This window comes from Camellia sinensis, chromosome 6 (assembly GCF_055761805.1).
Source record: "Camellia sinensis isolate YWXY chromosome 6, ASM5576180v1, whole genome shotgun sequence".
Classification (NCBI taxonomy): domain Eukaryota; kingdom Viridiplantae; phylum Streptophyta; class Magnoliopsida; order Ericales; family Theaceae; genus Camellia; species Camellia sinensis.
In genome coordinates this window covers 191,346,260-191,358,137 of record NC_138966.1, presented here as the reverse complement: position 1 = coordinate 191,358,137, position 11,878 = coordinate 191,346,260, and the positions used below count along the sequence as shown (strand labels likewise).

The 11,878-nt window shown below is 36.7% G+C and overlaps 1 protein-coding gene across 1 annotated transcript; it reads right to left on the bottom strand.

The window, feature by feature from the left end:
• Positions 1 to 1,653: 1,653 nt before the first annotated feature.
• LOC114292733 (peptide methionine sulfoxide reductase B5) lies at positions 1,654 to 11,672 on the bottom strand. The gene is made up of 3 exons (XM_028236760.2): positions 11,459 to 11,672; positions 2,127 to 2,283; positions 1,654 to 2,043 (listed from the first exon to the last, which is right to left on the bottom strand). The coding sequence occupies exons 1-3, from the start codon at positions 11,551 to 11,553 to the stop codon at positions 1,876 to 1,878; spliced, it is 420 nt and encodes a 139-aa protein (XP_028092561.2). The 5' UTR covers positions 11,554 to 11,672; the 3' UTR covers positions 1,654 to 1,875.
• Positions 11,673 to 11,878: the final 206 nt, after the last annotated feature.

Genomic DNA, 11,878 nt, shown 5'->3' with positions numbered 1-11,878 from the left:
TTTCGAGTCCTGACGTGCTCGTGCTGACATTAGACGGCGGGGGGCAGAACTGATGCAACATGATGGGGACATGATTGGTACGCTCCAATCTCATGATGATCTTGATTGAGAAGTGCGATCTCAGTTGAGATATTGATCTCGATTGAGATGACGATCTCGGTTGAGATGGCGATCTCGGCTGACATGATGACCTCAGTTGAGATATTGATCTCAGTAAAGATGATGATCTCGGTTAAGATGGTGATCTTGGTTAACATGATGATTTCAGTTGAGATGTTAATCTTAGTTGAGATGTTGAATTTGAATGGGAGCAGAACTTGTTTATTCTTGGTTTTTGATGAGTTGATACTAGGATCTTGATGTTCTTGAACTAGCAAGTCATGATCTCTGTTAGCAGTACGATCTTTGTCGAGATGTTGGACCTAGATGAAATGGAACATGATGGTTCATGGTTCTTGATTCTTGACTAATGGACATTTGAGTCCTTGTTTCTTAGTGTCAACGAGTCACGATCTCGGTCGGGAAAGTGCATGTATAGGTTTCATCACCTCAGTTTGCCGAGGTAATAGAACCTAGAGGGCAGTTGTGGGGACATATTTTTAGGTAGTCCACGTGGTCAAGGTTGTTAGCCGAGGTACCACATAGGCGGACCATGGTGCTGAGATATGGTGCGATAATACCAGAATTCGAGATATTTAGATAGAGGACTAGAGTCCTAGATGACATCAAGCTACCTATTGGGATAGAGATGGGATTCTTGAGGGAGTTCATCTTAATCTGAATAGTGTGAGTTGTGATAAATGTTATCCTTGTAAAGGATAGAGTCCTATGAAGTAAGACTTCTAGGGAAAGTTGGATACTGATCATTATAAAAGTAAAGCACCCTCGTGGGTCTAAGCTATGCTTTATTTGAGATACTTTTATGCTTTCATTGTTGAAGTTTAAGTACTTGTATTGATATCTGTGAAAGATAAAATTACTAACTTGTTCGTCGGAGTGCCCCCGAGTGGACGAACCACCACGGTATTCTCATATTCTTGTTGGTAGGTGTTCGGGCTTAATCTATTATACCGGTGTTCTCCAGTTAAGTTTTCCGTTTGGTTGTGTGGTCAGAAATCAACACCCACAATATGAATCCATTTGGTAATGTAAAGTATAGATGGAAAGAGATAAAAATGCCATAATGGAAGCCAAAAAAATAGGTAGTAGATAGAAGTGATGGGGTGGAACACGAGCCACTTCCCATTTGCTACATTCCAACAAGAAAAAGTAGTTGGCTCAAATTGTATCCATAAGTTATTTAAAAAAACTCGTCAAGACTGTTGTTGAGTTGGGTCAAAATTGAACTATAACAGATAATACTTTCATTTGAGAGTTGAACCGCTCACTTAAAAACATGAATCCCTCTTTAAACCTCATATACTCGTGTCAGAAGAACACACACCAAACACATGTTAGACACATGAGAAGAAGCCTCGTTTTTTTTGTTAGTCGGACAAATTGGAGACACGATTGACATGTTGAAAAAGTATCGTGTCTCTTTTATTTTATTTATATTTTTTTTTACAAAGCAGTACCAATGTTAATAAATTTGATAAGAATAAATAAATAATATTTAAATATATTACACAAAATAAGAAATTTGTTTATGAGTTCCCTAAAAGCACCATTTGAGTTTTATACTTTATTAAAGTTAACAAGATTTTATAATAAATACATAAAATTATATATTTTTTGTGTGTATCGTGCCCGTGATCCTGCTTCATGGCTGACACAAACCATGCTAGACTTCACTAAACTACTACAAAAAAATAAAAATAATAAAAACAACAACGAAAGCAGCCTGTTCTTGCACTAAAACTTTCATTTTAATTGTCACTGAGAAGCAGTTGAAGTCTCAGCTGGGAGAAACTTGATCGATACACTGTTGACACAGTGGCGCTCATCCGTGGGAGTGGAAAAGCCCTCGCCTTTGAAAACATGGCCTAAATGGCCGCCACAGGCTGCACACGTAATTTCTGTTCTCCTCCCATCTGGGTCGGGCTGAAAAATTACATCTTACTTTAAAAAACCGGTGACAATTTAGTTCCTTGAATTGATCAATAACATAGAAAATTGGGACTTACAAAACGATTAATGGCTCCAGGGAGAGCCTCGTAGAAAGCCGGCCAACCACAGCCAGAGTTAAATTTGGTGGTAGATTTATAAAGTGGCGTCCCACAACCAGCGCAATTGTAGATGCCATCACTAAAGAACTTGTCATATTCCCCCGTGCTTTTTGGCCTGTACAACAACAATTGTAAGGATAGTAACATAACAAAACCTATATACATACTACAACAAACCATATCACTCACTAGGGTCTAAAGTCAGCTATGGATATTTACTTATTGGAAAATACTAGTTTCGCTGCATACCATTTTTTAAACATAAATCAGTCTTAAGTTAACAATGGCAATCTCCTAGGAGAAAAATATACATAAATTGGTACATGTCTATGTCCATGAATGCACTAAATCTCAGTTTTTAAACATAAATCATACCTATTTTGGTAACTTACTATTTTAGTTAAAAAGTCACTACAAAAAAGTAACTCTTTTTTTATTTTTTTATTTTTTTGCATGTATTTTCATAAAAATTGAAAAATCACTAAAAAGCTAATTCTCAAAACATCTCAAGACAAGAATGCCTCACATCAGGAATTTCAGTTTGATTTCAATATTATCATAGCAAGTGGTAAATGCAAAATTTTTAAATGAACAAAATCTGCCCTACCGTGGAATGCTTGAGCATTCTGTTATACACACCAAAAATGCATAAAGGTTAAATGAACTTCACTATGATGAGATAACTGTTGAATGCCATTGAAGTCAAAGGAATTCGACATTTGATTGTTTCATCTACACAGCAACGATTTCTTTTTATTTCTTTTGGAGAAAGAAGGGGAGCAAACAAATAGGTCAGACACTTAGTTTGAATGCCATCATGAGTGTATTTCCTACCATAAAAGACAATTTTGATCATCAATTGCAATGAACATATTTCAATGAAAACAAAAATAGAAGATGTGAAGCATATTCCATGAGTGAGTAGAGGCGAATATAGATGTTCTCACGATTAAAGGTAAAAGAGAGGGCTGCAAAACAGATCAAATTTTTCATGAACAGATTGAGTATTTGAACTCGATTGGTTTGTTAAATGAACAAGCTCAAGCCAAATGAACCAATTAGGCTAGCAAACAAAGGGTATTTTATATATTTTGTTTATGCTTGGTTTCTGTGCAAATTTCCTTAGTTGATTGATGAAGCATATATTAATGACAAGAGTATTCTTTTATTTCGAGCAAGTAAAGTGTAATTTGCCCAAACTTTTTAAGGTTTCCTTAACTTTATTTCTTGCAAGAATTTCTTGAGGAATAAATATTCGGCACAAAAAAGAGAAAAAGAAAAGACTGTTATTTTCTCTCTTTTTTTTTGTTGCCCTTCTTCAGCCCCAGATGACTGATTTCAAGTGTTAACCATTACACCAATTATTGCATTTTGTCAATTAGTTCACCATAATGCAATTATCAAAGTTTGTTGTTCAAATTGTGAAATTAAATTAATAGATTTATGAAGAAATCAAAATTTATATACCAAGAACATATGTTGATAATTACAACTATATTTCAACAGAAATATACAAAACAATAAAATGATAAAGAAACCAAACCGAAGCCTGCACGGCAGCAGTTTTCTTAAAACAGATTTCGCCGCCTCACGGGTCGAGTGCTTGAGGAATCTTGGCGTCTGTCTCCCAGGATACGACGGTCAAAAACCAGCTACGGCAGAAGCACTCTTTGTCTAGCTTAGCGAACAAAAACAGTGCTAGCACTCTCTCACAGTAGGAACTTTCTAACAAACTGACTTGTAAAATGAGAGTAAAAATTTCTATATAGAGACTTGACAGGAGGGTTTTAATTTATACATGTATAGGGGAGAGAGGAAGAGCCACCAGCCTTTATGACTGGTCATTGAAGCCCCATTAACCAGGATCTATAACCCCTTTTCAGAAAGATGAAAAGTTTGGATGCCCAATGGGTTCACACCCTTTAGCCAAGAAAAAGGATTTAAATACCCTTAAAATCCCATTCATGAATCTAACATCATGAGGCAATTTCTTAGCAATTTCTTATTCAATTCTCAATGGGTTTTGGTCCACTTGGACCCAACACAATAAATGGTTGGGACCCACTTTAATATTTAATTAAAGTCACCACATTTTAATATTAAATTAAAGTCACCAAAAACCATTTTTTCCAACAATCCCCCACATGAATAAAAATTGACCGAATGACTCAACAAACGGACACCGTTCAACAATAATGACTCGGAGAGAGAGTACAACGAACTAACCCCGACATCAGAGAAGGTAACTTTTGGCTTTGAACCTCTCCCAGTGAAAACCTATCGAGTTTACTGGCTGATCAGTGAATATGACATTTTGAACTGTTCTGCCGTTTATATAAACTGAGACAATAGATTTCACACGGGAATTACTCCTATCACCATTCTGTTCTCACTGGTGTGCCCTGTATGGCCCTGGACACTAGCCTGGTTCAGCGAGTGGTTTCAAAGAATGTTGGTCTGCCTAATTCTTCTAGAAGCGGCCCCACTTCAAACTCATATAGGTGACTCTACTTTAGTATCCTGCTATACTTAGCTCAATAGCTTAACACACTAGAGTCATTAAAAGCTCAGCTTAACCTCTATACTTGCAGGTACCACTGATAGAAGGAATGGTTGGGGGTTTAACCTCCTCAGTGACATACTACCGTTACACGCAATTAGGTTGTCCCATTGAACCTAGATCTTGGGATCTCCAGTCAACTAGGTTGGGTTTTCATTCCGGTAACTTCCAAAGGCCTCAACCCCATTGACGACGTTTCGACTAACACTCGATTTAACCCTTTGGTTAGCGGATCCGCAATGTTGTCTTTAGACTTACATAGTCTAAAGAGACAACTCCATTCGAGAATAGTTGTCGTATGAAATTATATCTACGACGGATATGTCTAGACTTTCCATTATACATATTACTCTGTGCCCTACCAATTGCAGATTGACTATCATAATGAATACAAATAGCTGGCACAGGTTTAGACCAACGTGGAATATCTTCAATGAAATGGTGAAGTCATTCAGCTTCTTCCGTTGCTTTATCCAAAGCAATAAACTCTGATTCCATCATTGATCTAGATATACACGTTTGCTTGGAAGATTTCCAAGACACGGCTGCCCCACCAAGAGTGAACACATATCCACTAGTGGACTTTGAGTCCTTTATATCTGATATCCAATTTGCAACACTATAGCCTTCAAGCACCGCTGGATATCGAGTATAATGCAGCCCATAATCCTGAGTGTAGCGTAAATACCTTAACACCCACACAATGCCCTTCCAATGAGAAGCATTGGGATTACTTGTGTATCTACTAAGCTTGCTAACCGAGTAAGCTATATCCAGCCTAGTACAACTCATCAGATACATTAAACTTTCAATTACCCGAGAATATTCTAACTGAGAGACACTTTCTTTAATATTCTTGGTAAAATGTAGACTTAAGTTTACAGGTGTCGATGACACACTCGTATCTGATCCACTAAACTTCTCAAGTATCTTATCAACATAATGAGACTGAGAAAGTACAATTCCGCCAGATATTCTGGTAATCTTAATTCCCAGAATAACATCTGCAATGCCCATATCCGTCATGTCAAACTTAGAGTTTAACAACTTCTTGGTAGTTTTGATCATTTCATCGTTACTACCTATAATGAGCATATCATCAACATATAGACACAAAATGACATAACCTCTGTCAGTGTCTTTGACATAAACACACTTGTCACATTCGTTGATTCTAAACTCATTTGACAACATTACGTTGTCAAATTTCTCATGCCATTGTTTAGGCGCTTGCTTCAAACCATACAAAGATTTGACAAGTTTACAGACTTTCTTGCTTTGCCCTAGAGCTGAAAACCCTTCAGGTTTCTCCATGTAGATTTCTTCATTCAAATCCCCATTTAAGAAAGCTGTCTTTACATCCATCTGGTGTATCTCCAGATTGCGCAAAGCTGCTATCGCAATCACCATGCGAATAGATGTTATCCTAGTTACAGGTGAGTACGTATCAAAGTAATCTAGGCCTTCTCGTTGCCTGTACCCTTTGATAACGAGCCTCGCCTTATACTTGTCAATTGACCCATCGGCCTTCATCTTTCTTTTAAAAATCCATTTGCAGCCTAAAGGCTTGCAACCTGGAGGTAAATCTACCAACTCCCAGGTGTGGTTCTGTAAGATGGAGTCAATCTCACTTTTGATCATTTCTTTCCATAAAGGACTCTCAGGAGAAGTTATAGCTTCGTGAAAAGTTTGAGGTTCGTTCTCAACCATATAAGTCAAGAAGTCTGGACCAAAAGATTTAGATATCCTAGCCCTTTTACTCCTTCTAGGCTTATCTAAAACCTCAATTTGATCATCACCTTGATCATCATCACTAGCAAGCTCATCAAATTGCTCCAAAGACCTTGGAACCCCTTCATGGGTTCAGTAAGGAAAAATGTTTTCAAAGAAACATGCATTCCTTGACTTCATGATGGTATTCCTGTGTATGTCTGGAATTTCAGACTTATGTACAAAAAATTGATATGCACTACTATTATGTGCATAACCAATGAATATAAAATCCACGGATTTCGGGCCTATCCTAACCCGTTTGGGTATAGGAATCGCCACTTTTGCAAGACACCCCCACATTCGTAAGAATTTATACGAAGGCTTAACGCCTTTCCATAACTCATACGGCGTCTTGTCCACATTCTTCCGAGGTACTTTATTCAGAATGTAATTTGCAGAGAGAATTGCTTCCCCCCACATGTTCTGTGGCAATCCAGAACTTATCAACATTGCATTCATCATTTCCTTTAGCGTCTTATTCTTCTGCTCAGCAATCCCATTAGATTGAGGAGAATACGGCGCCGTTGTTTGGTGGATAATCCCAGATTGAGCACAAATCTCAGTAAACGGAGATTCATACTCACCACCACGATTACTTCTTAGAGCCTTAATCTTGTGGCCTACTTGATTCTCAATTTCATTCTTATAAAGAACAAACTTGTCAATCGCCTTATCTTTGCTTTCGAGCAAATAGACATAACAATACTCAGTGCCAATTATCAACAAAAGTGATGAAGTACTTATTGCCACCACGTGATTATATAAATTTTAAATCACACACATCACTATGCACTAAATCCAACGGTTTTGAACTTCTTTCAATAGAATGAAACAAAGATCTTGTCAACTTCGCTTCAACACAAGTTTCACACTTGTGTTTCGGATTAATCTTAAAAGATGGTATGTGATATAACTTGATTAATCTACGTAAAGATTCAAAGTTCACATGTCCTAGTCTACCATACCACAAATTGGAAGACTCAAGCATGTAAGCAGAAGAAGATGCACCTTTATTCATCTTTGGGATAACAGTCAATACATGAGTTTAAACATACCCCCCAACATATAGCCCTTACCCACGTACATTCCGCTCTTGGTTAGAACGACTTTGTCGGACTAAAAAACCATGCGAAAATCATGTTTACTGAGAAGAGACCCTGAGACAAGATTCTTACGAATGTCCGGAACATACAAGACTTCGTTCAAGGTCAGCTCCTTTCCTGACGTCAACTTCAAGACCACCTTTCCTTTCCCCTCAACAATCAAGGTAGTAGAGTTTCCCATAAACAACTTCTCACCGTTTGTAACCGGCTCGAAAGTTGTAGACAGCTTCTTCTCGGAGCAGATGTGGTGTGTAGCCCCACTATCAATCCACCATTCTCTTGGGTTTGAACCCACCAGATTCACCTCAGAGACAACGGCAGACAAGTGCATATCCTCCTCCTCATGGGAGTGCTCTTGTATATCTGCCATATGAGCACGAGGTTTGGTCTTGTATGGCTTCTTCTGCTTGCAGTAGTCATAAGCCCGATGCCCCTCGCTACCACGGTTATAACACTTCCCAAAGAACCGATAACCTGGTTCTTGTGGCTTGTATGCCGGCTTCTTTGCAACACCACCTCTAGGTCCTAACTTAGAGCCCTTGTTCACAGGGGGCTTTTTCCTTAGCCCAGAAGATTTGCCATGTTCAATGACATTGGCCTTTACTGAGAAGGTACTCCCTCCTTTCTTTCTATTATCCTCCTCAATCCGAAGTCGGACAACCAGCTCTTCAACTGACATTTCCTTGCGCTTGTGCGTCAAGTAGTTCTTGAAATCCTTCTAACCATTGGGAAGTTTCTCAATGATCACAGCAACTTGGAATGACTCGTTCAAAGGCATCCCTTCAGCATGAATTTCATGCAAGATCACTTGGAACTCCTGGACTTGGCTTATCACAGTTTTTGAATCTACCATTTTAAAATCTAGGAACCGGCCAACCACAAATTTCTTTGCCCGGCATCCTCAGTCCTGTACTTTTTGTCCAGAGATTCCTATAACTCTTTTGCTGAGCTCTTGGAACAAAACACACTATAGAGTGAGTCTGCCAAGCTGTTGAACACATAGTTCCGGCAAAGATAGTCTATCTGCTTCCATGTGTCAAGCGCCATGACTTTCTGCCTGTCAGGCTCATTCTCTGCCACGACTGGAGGATCCTCACTCAGAACCTTTGCAAGGTTTAGCGTGGTCAAGTAAAACAACATTTTTGGTTGCCATCTCTTAAAGTTTACCCCAGCAAATTTTTTTGGGCACTCATGGTGACTAAGCGGTCCTCCCGGAACAGCTGGAGTAACGCCAGGGTTGATCACAGAGGCCATAGCAGTAGCGGTTGGCAACCCAGTTGCCCTAGGGTTTAGATCCCCACCAACATTAGCAGTAGCAGCAGCATCAGTGATAGTTGCCATTTCTGAAAATTACACCAGAATATCACTTCTGTGTTTCCAAAAATTAAACTTAACCCTTAGAAAATCCCTTAGATGAAAAGTTAATTCAAAATTAGTTTCACCACAAAACCTAGAATTGAACATGGTCAATAAAGTTCCCAAGAAGACTGGAGGGGTCACATCGGTTCCACTTAAAACCCAATTAACCTTTTGACAAAACTTTTAAGAGCATGTTGACTCTTAGTCCGTGATAAACAATTTTAAGAATTAAATTTTCTTAGGGATGAACTAGGTTAAAACAAACCAAGGTCCAAAACAATGTAAAACAATTGCTACAATAATATAAGCAAATAAAACTTGCTACTACAAATTGGAAAACAAACCAACTACATCTCAAGTAAACATGCTTCAAACATTTAAATAAAATAGCCAATCCATAAGGATTCTATTTAGTCCAAAAGCCTTTCCACGCTTAGGTATTCCTATCCAACACAAAGGTTAGTAGTCCAAATAATTTTGTTTTTACATCCCAAATACTATTCATTTGGTTTTGTATTTGATTTTCCATTCCCTTTCGCATTGGTATGTCTACAAAGAAAGTTAGTAGCAAACCACAACAAAATACAAACAAATAATCTAAGAAAAAAAATAAATTTAATAAATTAAATGAAACTATCTAGCCAACTATTAATTATATAAGTAACCAACTAATATAAAGTACCAAAACAAAATACAATTTGTAACTTCAAAATTAAATTACAACTTTAAAATAAAATTTAAGTCATGAGTTATTAATTCACAACAACCATGTAAACTTGTAACTCCAAATAAATAAATTAAATTCAAAGTTAATGCATCCAATTAAATAATTTAGATTAATGCACCCAATTAAATAATTCAGATTAATGCACCCAATTAGATAATTTAGATTAATGCACCCAATTAAATAATTCACATTAATGCACCCAATTAGATAATTTAGATTAATGCACCAAATTAAATAATTTAGATTAATGCACCCAATTAATTCAAATTAATCATGTACACAATTCATAAAAACTCTATAACTCGAAATACATTAAACTAAAATTAATAGGCAAAAGTTACAAACCAAATAACCATTTAGCAATTAACATATGTAAATAATTCTAAAAACATTAAATTATGTAATCTAATCTAGAAAATAATAAGCATGTAACAAATTAAAAACTAGAATAGAATTAGCATGTCAAAATTACAACATCCATAAATTATATTTTATAACCTTAAAATTCATGCAAAACATGGTAGGGGAATGATGAACCATACGCATAAAATAAGATCATACTAATACAATCAAATATGCAAATTATGATAGAGCATTCTAATTAAACTAAGTAATTAGAGAATAACATTGTATAATTTACAATCATTGAAACAGTGAGCAATTCCGCAACAGTTCCTAGTAACATTATACAAAGCTAACCTAATTGTCTATATAAATCTATTCGATCAATTTCATAGAAAATATATAAATAAATCTGTTTTAAGGTTGTTGTTCAAATTGTGAAATTAAATAAATAGATTTATGAAAAAATCAAAATTTATATACCAAGAACATATGCTGATAATTACAAATAAATTTCAACAGAAATACACAAAACAATAAAATGATAAAGAAACCAAACCGAAGCCCGCACGGTAGTAGTTTCCTTAAAACAAATTTCACCGCCTCACGGGTCGAGTGCTTGAGGAATCCCGGCGTCTGTCTCCCAAGATACGGCGGTCAAAAACCAGCTACGGCAGAAGCACTCTCTGTCTAGCTTAGCGAACAAAAACAGTGGTAGCACTCTCTCATAGTAAGAACTTTCTGACAAACTGACTTGTAAAATGAAAGTAAAAATTTCTATATAGAGACTTGACAAGAGGGTTTTAATTTATACATGTATAGGGGAGAGAGGAAGAACTACCCGCCTTTATGGCTGGTCATTAAAGCCCCATTAACCAGGATCCATAACCCCTTTTCAGAAAGATGAAAAGTTTGAATGCCCAATGGGTTCACACTCTTTAGCCAAGAAAAAGTATTTAAATACCTTTAAAATCCCATTCAGGAATCTAACATCATGAGGCAATTTCTTGGCAATTTTTTATTCAATTCTCAATGGTTTTGGCCCACTTAGACCCAACACAATAAATGGTTAGGACTCACTTTAATATTTAATTAAAGTCACCACACTTTAATATTAAATTAAACCCACCAAAAATCATTTTTTCCAACAAAGTTAACACTCAAAAATTCTAAAACAATCCAAGCAGAACAAACTCACAACCAAAGCAATTTTGGTTCAAAACATTCAGATTCTGAACTCAAAACCCATCTCACAATCGAGCAAGGATTTCAAAATTTCAAGACAATTATGCAGGAAGACATATGTATCTATCTACAAGTTTATAACAGAATTCATAATATGAAACTTTTAGAATAGCAATTGAAAGTTCAACAAATTTCAGAGTAAACAAGTGTGGAGAAAATAGTGAGTTTTTTTTTTTTTTACTCTGTTCCTTTCTGGCGAAGGATTCGGAACTGCTTGGGAGAGAGAATTGCTCGCCACTCTTCCTCTGGCTTCTGAATGGAACCGTTTGCCGCCATGGCTTCGACTATGGTGCTTGAATCCAAGAACCAAGCTGCGAATTTGGGATTTAGTAAATGGGTTTGTGCTGATTTATATGCATTTTCTCGGAGAATGAACTTGGCCGCGAAATGTGGTCAGGGGAGTTCCGGTTCAAAAAAGTAGTTGATCAAATTTTTACGTGGCGGAGAAAATAAATGAAATTAAAAGCCTAAAATAGAAAATTTAGGTCGAGTTTGGCATAATTGAAAAAAGATAAAAAGTCAAAACGTCACTATTTTATTTAAATCACATCATCTTATTTAAGTCACATCACCTCTTTAACACATCACTTCAAATCCAATC